The 16,291-nt window shown below is 40.2% G+C and overlaps 1 protein-coding gene across 2 annotated transcripts in view; it reads right to left on the reverse strand.

The window, feature by feature from the left end:
* Positions 1 to 15,250: 15,250 nt before the first annotated feature.
* Positions 15,251 to 16,291, reverse strand: part of LOC114897151 (cytochrome b reductase 1) — a 39,360-nt gene continuing 38,319 nt past the window's right edge. Inside the window, exon 4 of one of the 2 annotated variants that reach the window (XM_029225880.1) lies at positions 15,251 to 15,878. In XM_029225880.1, the coding sequence (XP_029081713.1) occupies positions 15,578 to 15,878 (301 nt within the window). In that variant the 3' untranslated portion in view covers positions 15,251 to 15,577. The remainder of the gene's footprint in view (positions 15,879 to 16,291) is intronic. The other variant, XM_029225881.1, reaches the window with a different exon arrangement.

A 16,291-nucleotide genomic window follows, 5' to 3' on the forward strand; every position in this document is an offset into this window, starting at 1 on the left:
TTTCTGAAACAAAACACCAGTTCCTACTGATTTGGGCACATGTTCCCTATATTGGTCAAAATCTATGATCTTACCCATTAGGTACAGTCTTTAATCTCCAAGGACAAAGATGTTTAGCTTAATCTCTCCCTCTCCTGCAGTAATTGCAAACACAATCAACATTGTTTGGTTCAGACTGTGGTTGCCTGAAAAGAATAATGTATTGTACTTCAAGGAAAACAAGGCATTTAGACAATCATGCTTAGGAATTTACCACCATGATCTGCAAGTTTCCCCGTTGCTTTGGCTCAGGGTTTCTCCCTTTTGCTCCCTTCCCCCAGGCTGTTCTGAGCCACATGGGTTTGGTTTGGGTCCATCTCCAACTCTTTCCTCCGTTTATCACTTACCACGGTCTTGCCTTTTTGTTACAAGGAGCCACCCACTTCCTCTCCTTTCTAGAGTCCTCCATATCTAGATTACAAAGTTTTACTCCACCCTTAAACCTTGAGAATTCTAGATAATTCTGTTGCAGAAAAATGGAAATGGTGGTGTAAATTAAATTGAGTGCAAGTCTGTAAAATAACATAGACTCACAGCATTCCAGCATGAGCCTAGGTCAGTGCCTGTGCACACAGGAGAGCCTCAGTAAATAATTTTTTAAAATAACTTTATTTATTTATTTATTTATTTCTGGCTGTGTTGGGTCTTCTTCGCTGTGCGTGGGCTTTCTCTAGTTGCGGCGAGCAGGGTCTACTCTTTGTTGGGGTGCGCGGGCTTCTCATTGCGGTGGCTTCTCTCGTTGCAGAGCACGGGCTCTAGGTGTGGGGGCTTCAGTAGCTGTGGCACGTGGGCTTCAGTAGTTGTGGCATGCAGGCTCAGTAGTTGTGGTGCACGGGCTTAGTTGCTCTGCGGCATGTGGATCTTCCTGGACCAGGGTTCAAACCCGTGTCTCCCGCATTGGCAGGCGGATTCTTAACCACTGCGCCACCAGGGAAGCCCCAATAAATAATTACTGAGTCAATAAGAAGGGTCTGTTTTTGGAGAGGATAGAGATCAAGGAACTTTTTCTAGGCTACACTCCTGGACGATGATAGCGTTCTTACCAGAATCCAGATCTTCCTGTTTTGTCCAGTTCTCACGCTTCTACACTGCCCAGATTCCAGTAATTTGCATTACCTTCGGAAACTTTCAACATTTATGCCTCTGGGGATCTGGGAGATCAACAGTGCTGCAAAGCACGAGGATCCTTGGGCCATTCTGATGTCTGACCAAGTTGGGTTTTTAGCAGATGCTTTGGTGCCTCTTTCCTGATATTAACAAAGCATTTATTTTGATTTTTAAAATATTGTCTTTGATTTCTTGTTAAATTAGACTAAACCAAGATTTGGATGATGTCAACCAGGCAGATGGATTTCTAATAAAACATAATTTTAAGTACTTGTAAATGTTTATCTTAATACAAAAGTAATGCATGTTAATTATAGGAAATACACATAAAACAAAAAGAGGTAAATTTTAAATGCCCATTATCCTACTCTGACCCAAAGAGAACCATTATTAACTAATTAACTATTGGGTATATTATGCTTTCAGTTATGTATATATGCATATATATACATACACACATATATATGCACATTCACATTTACAAATTGTTTCATATATTATTTTACTTAACAATATTTTTCCATATTGTTAAGTATTCACCTACAACACAATTTTTGACATAATGTTTTTATAGCATAACATTGTATTTGTCCATTCTATTGGACACTGTTTCCAAAGACAAGAAATCTTTAAAGAAGATTTGCCATACAGATAGTCATGACAAGAATGATTCTCGGTCTCCATTTGCACCTGCTTCCAATCCAGTGCTCTGGAAATACGAGAGCGCAGCGGCCATGCACTGGGTTGCCTCTGGGAGCAAGGATCCAGCAGATGGCCAGAGGAAAACGGCTCTCGACCACCGATGCTCTGGGCTCCTCTTCTCGTCCTCCTTGAAGGAGGACCAGAGATTTTCACAAACTACAGATCTTGTGGGCTCCCTTCTTGAAATAAATCAAGTATTTGTACTTGGGAAGATCATGAACCCAAGAAATGAACAGGGAGTGAGGAGAACAACTTTATACATTTAATATAATTATGGAGGGTGGAAATAGAATCTTTAAAGTCTTTTTAATGAAGCAAAGAAACATGTATGCAGGGTTTTGTTGTTGTTTGTTTGTTTTTTATTTTTGGCTGTGTTGGGTCTTCATTGCTGCACACGGGCTTTCTCTAGTTGCCGTGAGCGGGGCTACTCTTCGTTGTGGTGCGCGGGCTTCTCATTGCGGTGGCTTCTCTTGTTGGAGAGCACAGGCTCTAGGCGTGCGGGCTTCAGTAGTTGTGGCTCGCGGGCTCTACAGCACAGGCTCAGTAGTTGTGGCGCATGGGCTTAGTTGCTCCGCGGCATGTGGGATCCTCCCTGGACCAGGGCTTGAATCCGTGTCCCCTGCATTGGCGGGCAGATTCTTAACCATTGCGCCACCAGGGAAGCCCACATGTATGCAGTTTTGCATGCTGATTTAAACTGACAAACTGCAGGTTAGGGAGACGTGTGTGTGTGTGTGTGTATGTGTGTGTGTGTGTGTATGAGAGAGAGAGACAGAGACAGACAGACAGACAGAAAATGGGAGTGGAAGGCTAAGTAAGGAAAGAATGATTTTCTATCTTGTGGGAACTGAATCTTAATCACCACTCCACACTCTTGCACACACTTGAGTTGTGTTTGTACTTTTGCTCTCCCTGGGATGAATAAAGTCACACTTAAAAGTTGTCACTACTCCCCTTGCCTCAGCCTTCTTTTACTTTCCTTCCTCCTCCCTATCTTGCTACGTGTTAGTGTGAATGGCTTTTGATGAGATAAAAACAGAAGGGTTAGAGCACTGAGAAACTAGGGAGGGAAGACACTAAGAAAAAAGGTCAGTGAGGACTTCTCTGGTGGCGCAGTGGTAAGAATCCGCCTGCCAATGCAGGGGACACAGGTTCGATCCCTGGTCCGGGAAGATCCCACATGCCACGGAGCAACTAAGCCCGTGAGCCACAACTACTGAGCCTGAGCCCTAGAGCCCGTGAGCCACAACTACTGAGCCCGTGTGCCACAACTACTAAAGTCCACGTGCCTAGAGCTCATGCTCTGAAACAAGAGAAGCCACCGCAATGAGAAGCCCACGTACCGCAACGAAGAGCAGCCCTGGCTCACTGCAACTAGAGAAAGCCCGCACGCAGCAACGAAGACTCAACAACAAAGACCGAATGCAGCCAAAAAAAAAAAAAGGCCAGTGAGCCAGGAAGGGAAGTTTAATTCAGCCTAGGACCAGTCCCACAATCCCACTGTCCAGGCACAGAGGGAAGCACCTCTCAGCAACTCTGCGGCCCTGCCCCAGCTTCTCTTTCCCACCACCGGCCTTCTCTCTTGCTATCTGCTTCTCTTGGTGATTAACCCTTCATAAACATTCAACATCTGTCTATCTATCTGGCCCTACCATAAGCCTGGGGGTGCAAATTCAAACTCTCTACACTTACAGAAATCAGGAAGGGAGAGCCAAAGAGCAACAGGTACAGGCCGATAAGAAGGGCTCGTGGCAGGAGCAGGGTTCTTTGAATGCTCTGAGGAGAAATGCTCCACCCAGACCAAGGGGTGGTGGGACCAGGAGCACAGGAGAGGAGAGGGAGCCAGAGAGGGGTTTTCCTGATTCGAGTTTTAGACAAGATGCCAAGTTTAGCAAGGCACAGAAGGTGGGGCAATGTTTGGTCTGTTTTACCAGCTCCCGATCATCTTGTAAGCTATTTCAGGGAGGTGCTTGGTCCTGAGCCTCGAAGGCAACCACTACTTAAAGCAGTTAATTTGCCATATCAATGTAGTATTGTAAACTAGAATAGAATTGCAGAGACTATTATGCTATACAATAGGACCTTAGGTACTGTGTGTACTTTACACACTAGTAACCAGTATTAGCTTCACAAGATTTTTCCACCCTTTTTTCCCTCTGCTTCCCTCTTCTACTTCACAATCTGTTTTTTTCTGAAAAGAGATATGATTTCTGTACTAAGGAGGGAAATTAACTTATCCCAAAAACATCACCTGGGACAAGATCTATATGCTTTTCTCAAATGGATATTAGATGATATTATGCAATTAATTTATTTTTAGGAGATGCAAGCTGAAGTATCTATGGGTAAAGTCTTATGTTTGCAACTTCCCTTAAAAACTATGGTGGGGAAGGAGACTGGGAGAGACACAGAGAGAAAGAGAGAGAAAGCAAATGTGGGAAATGCAAACTGTAAATCATTATAAAGGTATATGTGTTTATTATACTATTTTTCAATTATTCTACAGTTTAAAATAAAAAGTTGGGAAAATACAAATGGGTTGCTCACTTGGAAAAAAGTACTGAATTGGTCAGTAGTAGATTCCTTTCAGAGTCCATGTAAAAAATGCCTTTGCCTTCACATGGTGCATATCACCTCATGTACCTATCTCTGTACATATTTGTTTTGTCTGTATTCCCATCTCTAAGTGTCAAGCTGCCAGAATACAATCTCATATTCAGAATTTTTCTCTTGTCCAGTGGCACAAACCTAGATGCTCAGACATTTTAAGTGGTGAACACAATCACTTAATATTACCTTACAATTCTTACCTTATAACGAAGGTCAAACTCATCTTAATTGCAAGGTGTTTAAAGCAGGTATGTTTTCTACAGCATTTAATTAAGTGAGCATTAAATCTAAGTGGATGATAAGCAAGGTCTGGATTTGGCAAGAAGTTGTAAGGGCACCTTGAATAAGGTGGTCCTCTGATCAGCTTTTCCCAAAGCAAAGCAGTCATTCTGCAGCTGTTCCATTAAAACAAACAAACAAACAAGATCTTTCTGGTCAAAATCAGTTAGTAAAATACTGCACATTATATTGTCTGTCTTGGAGATTCATATTATATATTAGCAATTAAAAGTGTTGCAAAGTTCTAGTTTCTAGTAATGGAGGAGTAGCTTCTATTGGATAAACGCTTCCACAGATAACAACTAAAAGTTCCGGAAAAAATATTTTTTAAAAACTACCTGAAAGGGCTTCCCTGGTGGCGCAGTGGTTGAGAGTCTGCCTGCTGATGCAGGGGACACGGGTTCGTGCCCCGGTCCGGGAAGATCCCACATGCCGCAGAGTGGCTGGGCCCGTGAGCCATGGCCACTGAGCCTACGCATCTGGAGCCTGTGCTCCGCAACGGGAGAAGCCACAACAGTGAGAGGCCCGCGTACTGCAAAAAAAAAAAAACTACCTGAAGACACTGGAAAGCAATGAAAACCAGACAGAAATTGGAGTACAGCCTATGTTTGTAAAAAGGGAATGGCACTAGATAAGTTTCCATTTTTAGCTTTTTTGCTGAGGGAAGGCCCTGGTCTCTGTAAAGCAAGGAGGCTGAAACTCAACAGAAAACTCTGTTTTACTTGGTTGAAGAACCAGAGGACAAAATTCAGTGTGACCACAGGAGCTTGAAAGAAGGGGGAGGATCCTGGGAAGAATAGAGCCTATAAGGGAGAGCCTTAAATTCTGCACATAAACTCTACTCACATCTTTGGCTGCCCTTGAACTATATATGCATGGGTAGATTCCAAGCAACTCATCTAAGCTAAAAGAATTGAGCAGAAACTTCAGCTGCTGCTTGCTGCAAGATAAATAGTGTATAGTGTCAGTCTGACCAAGTTAACTGCCTATTAAAACAAAAGGTCAATATTCTTTAGAGGAATATAACAGAACACAGAGTCTCTTCAACCATTCACAATGTCTAGGATACAATAAAAATTGGTAGACATACAAAGAAATATCTAAATGTGTCCAAATTCAAGAGAAAAGGCAATCAATGGGAACTCATTTCAAAATGATCAAGACATTGGTATTAGTAAACAAAGATTATAAAGTGGCTATTGTAGTTATGCTCAGGGATAGAAATGGAAACATGCTTGTAATAAATGGACAAAGAAATTCATGCCAATACACATCACAATCAAACTTCCAAAAACAAAAGACAAAGTAAAAATCTTGAAAGCAACAAGAGAGAAAACAACCTGACCTATAAGGGAAAAACAATTTAAATGACCACAGATTTCTCATCAGAAACCTTAGAGGCCAGAAAGGAATGGGGTAACATTTTCCAAGTGCTGAAAGAAAAAACTGTCAACCCAGAATTCAATATTCACTGGGAATATCCTTCAAGAATGAAGAGGAAATAAAGTCATTCTCAGACAAAGGAAAACTAAGAGAATGTGTTGCCAGCAGACGTACCCTAAAAGAAAGGTTAAAGAGTGTTTTCTAAAAAGAAAGTAATCTTGGAACATCAGGAAGGAAAGACTAACAATGGAGAGAGTAAATATATAGGGTAAATACAATAGATTTCCTCCTAATCTTGGGCCTTCTAAACTTTGTTTGATGGTTGAATCAAAAATTATAATACTGAGGGCTTCCCTGGTGGCACAGTGGTTAAGAATCTGCCTGTGAATGCAGGGGACACGGGTTCGAGCCCTGGTCCAGGAAGATCCCACATGCCGTGGAGCAACTAAGCCCGTGCACCACAACTACTGAGCCTGCGCTCTAGAGCCGGCGAGCCACAACTACTGAGCCCACGTGCCATGACTACTGAAGCCCATGCGCCTAGAGCCCGTGCTCTGCAACAAGAGAAGCCACCGCAATGAGAAGCCTGTGCGCCACAATGAAGAGTAGACCCCGCTCACCGCAACTAGAGAAAGACTGTGCACAGCGACGAAGACCCAATGCAGCTAAAAATAAAATAAATAAATAAATTTATTTAAAAAAAATATAATACTGTCTGATGTGATTCTCAATAGGTAGAGGAAATATTTAAAACAACCATAATAAAAATGGGTGGGGAGGGAAGGTAGAGAATATAAATGGTGTGGGGGGGGAGACGAAGTGGATGAGAATATAAAAGAGTACCATAAGAGATCTTTGTGGTGTTGTAATAGTTCCGGATCTTGATTGTGGTGGTGATATCATGAATCTACACATGATAAAGTGGCATAGAACTATATACTCACATTGTTCCAATGCCAATTTTATATTATACTATAATTACATAAGATATAATCATTGGGGCAAACTGGGTCAAATACCTCTGTACTACATTTGAAATTTCCTGTGAGTCTATAATTATTTCAAAATTAAAATTTGGGTTCTTTTTTTTAGTAGAAGAAGGGATATAAAATATAGAAATGTAAAATGACTTAAACTCTTATTTACTAAAAATGTACATAATTTTAAAAAATGAACAGAGCCTCAGTGACCTGATAGCAATATCAAAAGCTCAAACACATTGTAAATGGAGTTCTAGAATGAGAAGAGAGAATGGGGCAGAAAAATATTTTAAGACACAATGGCTAAAAATTTCCCAAATTTGATAAAAGACGTAAATTTATAGATTCAAGGGGCTCAGTAAACGCAAAGCATAATTTAAAAAAAAAAAAGTACACCCAGGTATATCACAATTAAACTACTAAAAAGCAAAGATAAAAAGAAAATCTTGAAGCACCGAACTGATCTCTCTGTGCTATGTGGCTGCTTCCCACTAGCTATCTATTTTACATTTGGTAGTGTATATATGTCCATGACACTCTCTCACTTCGTCCCAGCTTACCCTTGCCCCCTCCATGTCCTCAAGTCCATTCTCTACATCTGTGTCTTTATTCCTGTCCTGCTCCTAGTTTCGTCAGAACCACTTTTTTTTTTTTTTTTTAGATTCCATATATATGTGTTAGCATACAGTATTTGTTTTTCTCTTTCTGACTTACTTCACTCTGTATGACAGACTCTAAGTGGCCAGGAACAAAAGACACATTACCTACAAGGAAACAATAATACAACTGATTATTGTCTTCATTTGTTTGTTTTTGGCCACGCCTCCTGGCTTGTGGGATCTTAGTTCCCCCACCAGAGATCAAACCCGGGCCCCAGCAGTGAGAGTGCCGAATCCTGGCCACTGGACCGCCAGGAAATTCCCCTGACTACTGTCTTAACATTATAAATTACTGAGGCCAAAACACAGTAGAATGACATCTTTAGGGTCCCAAAATGAAAAATCTGTCAACCCAGAATTCTACGTCTAGTGAATATATCCTTCAAAAATGAAAATTATATAGACTATTTTTAGAAAAATGAAACCAAAGAGGAATTTATCATCAACAGACCTGCACTAAAGAATTACCAAAGGAAAAAAAAAAAAAAAAAAGAATTACCAAAGGAAGTTCTTCAGGATGAGGATAAATGATGCCAGATGGAAACAGACTTCAGGAAGGAATGAAGAACACTGGAAAAGAAAATATGTGGGTAAGTTTTTTGTTTGTTTGTTTGTTTGTTTTGCGGTACACGGGCCTCTCCCTGTTGTGGCCTCTCCCGTTGCGGAGCACAGGCTTCGGACGCGCAGGCTCAGCGGCCATGGCTCACGGGCCCAGCCGCTCCACGGCATGTGGGATCTTCCCGGACCGGGGCACGAACCCGTGTCTCCTGCATCGGCAGGCGGACTCTCAACCACTGCGCCACCAGGGAAGCCCTGTGGGTAAGTTTTAAAAGGTTATTTTTTTTTACTTCTGCATTTCTTCTTTCTTTTTTTTGTAAGAAGATTTTTAATTTGAAATATGGTCTGAGCAACATGAGTGCAGTATGTCTTCATTTCTTTAAAATACTTATGATTATATAAAGCAAAACTTTTAACACTATATTGTAGGTTTATAATATATCTAGTTGTAATACAGATGACGAGAGTGCAAAGTTGGTTCAATATTCATAAATTCATCAATGTATTTCACCATGTTAACAGAATTAAGGAGAAAAGTAATATGATTATTTCAGTTGATGCAGAAAAATCATTTGACACAATTTAACAATTTCACTCATGACTTTCAAAAAAATTCAGCAAATTAAATTTCATCAACTGGATGAAGGTCATACATGATATATTTAATGATAAAATATTGAATACTTTCCCTTTATGATAGTGAACAAACTAAGAATGTCCCCCACACCAATTTACTGATGTTTGCAACATTTTGAAATGTATAAAAATTTAAGATCGAGTATTTGATGAATAAAGGGATGGATACATAGAAATATGATAAAGCTAATATAGCAATTGTTAATTATAGACTCTAGGTGGTAGGTATGTGAATGTTGTTCACTCTGTAATTCTTCAACTTCTCTGTATGTTTGAAAATGTTGAACAACAAGGTCCTATTTTATAGCACGTGGAACTATATTCAACATACCGTGATATATATATGAATAACTGAATCACTTTGCTGTACACCAGATACTAACACAACATTGTAAATAAACTATACTTCAATTAAAAACAACAGGGCTTCCCTGGTGGCGCAGTGGTTGAGAGTCCCCCTGCCCATGCAGGGGACACAAGTTCGTGCCCCGGTCCGGGAGGATCCCACATGCCGTGGAGCAGCTGGGCTCGTGAGCCATGGCCGCTGAGTCTGTGCGTTCGGAGCCTGTGCTCCACAATGGGAGAGGCCACAACAGTGAGAGGCCCGCGTACCGCAGAAAACAACAACAAGAAAAACACAATAAATTTTGGCTTGCCTGCCCCCGCAAAAAAATGTTCATAATAAATGTTGAGGGAAAGTCTGCAAAGTCTTACATTAGAGAAATATGTTTGTTTGTTTAACTCTGTTTCCCAAACTTCTTTTTTCAACAAAACAAAATAAACAAAACCCCTAAGGAGAATGTAATAAGCCCTGCAGAACGTACTCTGGAAAACACTTCCTATTTAAATTTAGTTTACACCCATTTAGATTTTTAAAATAAGAATGGTGTTTCACATCCATTGATCTGTAACAAACCACCCCAAAACATAGTGGCTTAAAATGAGGACAATTTGTTATTTCTCATGATTTTGTGGGTTGACTGGAGCTCACCTGGGTAGTTCTGTTGATCTCACCTGGAATCTCTCATGCATCTGAGCTCATCTGAAGCTTGAACATCCAAGGTGACTTCTCACCCTCCAAGGTCTCTCTTTGGGTAGCCTTCAGGTGGTCTAGTCTAACCTTCCTCAATAGCATAATGGCTCAACTCCAAGAAAAGAAAACAGAAGTTGTGAGCTCAGTAAGAGTTTGTGGATCTTCACTCTAGTACCTACCATTAATTTGAGTTGGCCACCTCCCTAAGACTCCTCCACTGTCCACTTGTGTTTCCTGTCATCTACTATCAATTCTTCCTCTCTACCATCGGCGTTGTCTCTTTACCACATTGTTCTTGATTTCTCATCATTTCAGCCTGCCACGAAATATCATGGCCCTACCTCATGATCTAGACCAGGGATTGGCAAACTTTGGGCCTATGGGTCCAATATGACCTGCATAAATAAATAAATCTTTTTTGTAAGTAAATACAAAATAAGTAATAAGTAAATAAGTAAATAAAGCTTTATTGGAACACAGTCATATTCATTTACTATTGTCTGTGGTCTCTACTGGCTACAATGACACAGTTGAGTAATTGCAACAGAGACTGTGTGGTCCACAAAATCCATCTGGCTCTTTATAGACTTTTTCCTGATCCCTTATGGCTCCTGTCTCTAGGCATTCATTTAGCTTCCATTCTCACTGACTTATTCTTGAAATATTTCCTAGTTTAAGTTCCTAGAAGAGAGAAAACCAAAATCCTCTGAAATGCTTATTCCTCAATCTGGAATGAAATGAAAGAGGACATTCTCATTTCATGCCAGGCCACTCCATAGTGTGTTGGCCAGCTACGGAGAGGCTGCATGTGGGCAATGTGTTCTGTCCCCGCCTCATCCAATTAGCTGTGACTGAGGAAATGCAGGTAATATGTAGTCAGTAAAATGGAGCTGCCTGGAGGGATCGGGGCATGGTGGGCACTATTACATGTCTAGCACAACTGCAAATTGAACTGAATGAGCTGATATATGTAAAATTACATGACAATGTGCTTGAGCCATACATTTAAAAAGTGTCAAAAGTACTTGCCAATTAAGATCAATCTGAAATGAATGAGTATCCCTGAAATTAATAATATAAATCAGTGACAAAATATGATGTAACTTATACAAATTCAATTCACGCAATATCATGGCTCTATTGCATAACAGGACATATACTATTATGGTGTGATTATACCTACACATCATAAATACCATTAACATTTCCCAGGTGGCAAAAAGTAGGTGAAAAAAAGACTAAATGAGGGACATCCCTGGTGGTCCAGTGGTTAAGAATCCGCCTTCTAATGCAGGGGATGCAGGTTCCATCCCTGGTCTGGGAACTAAGATCCCACTTGCAATGGGGCAACTAAGCCCGCGTGCTGCAACTACTGAACTCGCACACTCTAGTGCCTGCAAGCCACAACTAGAGAGACGCCCACACTGCAATGAAAGATCCCGCATGCCACAACTAAGACCCAATGCAGCCAAATAAATAAATTAATTAATTAATTATTTTAAAAAGACTAAATGAACAGTTAAATTAAGATTCGATGAGTATTGGCACTACTTAGATGCTAATTATCCTTTTTTATTTGGAAAAAAAATCCAACAATTCATCCATTATGAATTATGTATTTTCTCAAGGATACATTACTATGAACACAGAATTCTGTAATAACCAGCACTTTTAATAGGTTTTTTCCCAACTTAAACTGCATCTGCTTTGATTGCTTACATCTTGGCTCCCTTCCACACTACAGAGTATAGTTCCAGCTCAGATCCTATATGGAGGACACCATGACAGTTTTGAAACAGTCCTCTGATCCTTCTAGCAATGTAAAAGGTATGGTACTCAGAGTACAATTTATAGAGAAATCTGACAGCATTTTCAATAAGCAAACTTTTAAAAAAAATATTCCCCATTGAAAAACAAACAAAAAAACCTGGGAAAGAGACTTTCAGAGCAACGCCTACAGGGACTTCCCTGGCAGTCCAGTGGTTAAGACTCCGTGCTTCCAATGCAGGGGGCATGGGTTCAATCCCTGGTCAGGGAACTAAGATCCCACATGCCATGTGGTGTGGACAAAAAAAAAAAAAAAAAAGAACAATGACTACAACTTCTTCAACTTCTTGTCTGGACAAATTGTAACATACACAAATAGCTTCCAAAATAACTTTTATTACTATATAAAAACAAAGTCAAGAAAAAATAGATGCATTTTTTTCTACAAAATTATAAAATATTCAGGCTATTTAATATTTTTCCATAAATGTGTTGAGATAAAAAGGCAAATTTAAACATAGAAATCTTTTCCACATAAAGTTTTCAGGTACCTTGTAGGGGATAAAGAATAGTTTTTCTTCTACTTTCCTATGTGTAGCTCTAAGACATAGCAGTTATAGCTTTCTGTCAGAGTTACCTAAAAAAGGACATACAAAGTTAAAATTCCATCATGTTGCAATAAAATTAGCAAAAAACTTTACTTTGGGCTTTCAGATTTGGCAGTTGTAGTCAACCAGTATTGCACTGGAATTTCCAACTCAGCAGGGAAAAGAGCCTAATTAAAAACAAGGCATCCTCTTAAGTTTTGTCCTTTAGAAAAGCAGTCCCCAACCTTTTTGGCACCAGGGACCGATTCTGTGGAAGACAATTTTTACATGGAAGTCGGGGGGTGATGATTCAGGCAGTAATGTGAGCGATAGGGAGCGATGGGGAGCGGCAGATTATGCTTCGCTCGCTCACTCGCCTGCCGCTCACCTCCTGCCGTGCAGCCCGGTTCCTAACAGGCTGTGGACTGGTACTGGTCCTCGGCCCAGGGGTTGGGGACCCCTGCTTTAGAAAACAGAAACCACTTGTCAGTATTCCTTAAAAAGTACAATTACCTTCTTTGTCATTTGATCGTAAGCTCTGAGATGCTGTTTCCAACCCACACAGCTTAAATGAAACCACGAGAGGAAAGGGAAGAAGGTGCTTTGGAGGGTGGATTCAGTTTGACACAAGGCGCACAGGAAGCTGTACACTTTTGATAACATTAATTCAAAAAGTATATTCATCTGAGTTTCTCAATAAACCCTTTAAGACAAAAGGCTTTAGTGTTGATTTAGATGAATGTTAAAGCGTATTTTTCTGAAATTAGATTATGGGGTAAGCCAAGCCAGACTATCTCTGCAGGTGATATAAGCTATAATTATTTGGGAAGATTTCAATCACTGTTTTAGAACTGATACCTAAGGCTTTTTTCTCCCCTGTTCTTTCTGTGGGCTTTTTTAAAGAGAAATTTTGGGAGGAGATGCTTTAGGCAGGACATACCAGTTTTTGAAAGATAAAGGTACAATTATCATTAGAATAAAAAGCCCATTAAAAGAAGAGTCTCAAACAGAAAGATTTTCTAGATATATTTGACTATGCATTGTTTTCATAAAGGTTGAGAAAGAAAGAGAAGAAGTTCCTATAATATCTGTAAGATTACCCTCACATTAGCCCACAGGAGGGATAAAATAAAGGGCTGAGATGAGGGGTGTTCAGATACTTCTCAATGGAACAGAATAGTCTAGTGCCAAATCCATAATTAACTTTTAACTAATAACCTCTTTCTTGGCCTATATGAAATGGAATGGCAGCTTCAATCCTTGGGGCTGTCACTATTCCCTTCCCCCTAAAAAGCCCTGGAATTTTGTGCACCTCTGTGTAATGAAATATCCATTCACCAAAATATGTTTGTGTGTGACAATGCAATTATTCCTTCCACTTAGCACCCTAACTGTAGCATGCTCTACTTATACTGAATTTATGTGTCTACTACGTGCCAGGCATTGGGCTGGGCACTAGGGATTCTTATGACACTATTGCCAATTTTGGAAATAGAATTAAGAAAACAGTGTTTTGGTGAGGGACTCTTGAATGGATATTGTGAAGCTTCAGGGATGTGACGGAATATAGCTTGTACTCAGTCTATGGAAGTAATTACCAGTTACCCTAAAAGGAAATTCACTAAGCACCAAAAATGTTAAGATTATTTGGTGTAAACTGTATGGTTTAAAATTGCAGGGAAACCAAAAATCAGTCCCAAACGAAAAGCAACATTTCAGCATAGGCGCCACTCTAGGTTTTAATTTAAGTCAGCCCAGAGCCTAGACAGAGGTCTCATGCATGAAAACTGTCATCTCTGAGTCTTAATTCGCTACTGAGAACCAAAGCACAAGATGTCCCCTAAAATTCCACCCAAATCAGGAGGGACCCTAGCTTTTGCCCCTGGGGAAGGGCAGACCATGAAGTCCATCTCTCCTATCTCCAAACCCAAATCTGTTCAGCAGCGATATTCTTGCCTAAACCTTTCTTTGCTACCAAGACAGTTTTAAGATCAAAGGGGCATCAAGGTAAGCCATGGCTTGTTGGCCATGGCAGGGTGCCCATGATGAATTTCCAGGTAAGGGTAGGCCTTTCTCCTTGGTTATTTGGGAAATCTGCCTTGGAAACAGAGCCAGAAGGTAAATTTTAACTTCTACTGCATTCCACCAAATGAGGTTTATCCACGGGTGGGTCAAAACAGGTATAAATTAGCATGTAACAGAAAAAACAGCATAGTGAGGTGGTTAGGATCATGGACTGACCTGAGGTGCCAAACTGCCAGGTTTTGAATCTCAGTTTCACCACTTATGAGATATGTGACCTTGGGCAAGTTACTAACCTCTCCAAGCCTCAGATCTCTCATCTGTAAAATGGAGCTTTTAATGGTGCCTACCGCAAAAGTTTTGTCTGGGGATTGAATTAGCTAAGATTTATAAAGTGCTTAGAATAGTGTCTGACACTTACTAAGTTCCATGTTTAAAAAAACCAGAAACTTGGGGAAGAGTGCTCTTTAAGGTTTGTGGAGTAGTTTATACTGCTTAAGCATTCAGGCATATTCTCATCCTAATTAAGTTTAGAATCTGGATCATAAAGTATACCAAACCCAAGGAAGCCTTGGGATTAAGTCAGTTTTGGAAAAACTTCCAGGTCCAACCAGGCAAGATCTTCAGCTACCTACAGCCCTATCACTGCTCCAAAATGCCCTAATATAAACCCTGGTCTCCAGGGCCAATCTAAGGATAAACCAGCTGGGGAGGAAGCAAAGGGTAGGCACAGGGAAAAGGGAACCAGTTACTTTCCTAAATTTTTTTCTGTGCTCTAGTCATGACATCTGTGTAGCATTAACCCTGTCCCACATATGCATGATCTGATTCCAAAACTTTACAACTGGACTCCCAGAATTAACAGAAAATGACTGCATGACAAGAGGCCAGGGAAGCTGCCAGTTTATCAAATTTACCAACCGATAGATACATTTTGATCATCTGTTCTATGCAAGGCACTGTGCTAAATGCTTTGGTCCTCAACAAGAGCAAGGTAATATAACCACAGTTTACACCTGCTGTTATTTACATTGATCATCTCCCTTCCAATTCAGGTAAGTTCATAGGCCTCAATCAATACAAATGCTTTCAAGAAATCCTACTTTATGATTAGAATAAATATTGAGTCTGTGGAGCTCAATCATCTTATGGCTAAATAAAAGAAGCTAAACTGTAGAACTAATGGAAGTTATATGGCTACATCTCTAGCCCATTTTACATGGTGGATCTCTGTCCAGCCTCATCAAGGGTGATGTTTCTTTTCCTTGCTGCTGCTTCACTGTTTAACTCTGAATCTGATTTGTCCATATTGCCAAAGTTCATTGCCATGGAACCTTCCATTCCCTCTGGAGCGCCTCCGTTTGGCTGAAGAAGGACAGAATTTGGTTCTTTAGGACGTTTCCATTGTGGTCTGGTGACTATCCAAAAAATGAGCGCCCCAAACACCAGAATCAGAAGGCCGAGGGTATTTGTGAAAACACCTTCTGGTGGGAATGTACTGTATGCAGGATTTTTCCTGCAAAAAAGGAGAGAGTGTGTCCAATTACAAATAGGGTGATACACCAAGGGGGGGAAAGCTGGGGGGGGGGGAGGGGGAGGATGAATTGGGAGATTGGGATTGACATATATACACTAATATGTATAAAATAGGTAACTAATAAGAAACTGCTGTATAAAAAAATATAATTAAATTTAAAAAAATTAGGGTGATACAGCAACATGCCAAACAGTCTTGAATTTATCTGCTCAAAATGCACACTGGTACAGCTTCAATGTAAATTCCCTTAAAGCTTGACATTAAGAAGAAATTTAAGATATGCTATAATTCACTCAATGGATTAGTATGAAATTGTTAAAAATCATAAGTATGAAAATAATATAGCATCTAAAACACCTGTATCACTTAAAATTTTAAAAATGATACAAAAA

The sequence above is a fragment of the Monodon monoceros genome, unplaced genomic scaffold, assembly GCF_005190385.1.
Source record: "Monodon monoceros isolate NGI ecotype Baffin Bay Population unplaced genomic scaffold, NGI_Narwhal_1 Super_Scaffold_16, whole genome shotgun sequence".
NCBI classification, from domain to species: domain Eukaryota; kingdom Metazoa; phylum Chordata; class Mammalia; order Artiodactyla; family Monodontidae; genus Monodon; species Monodon monoceros.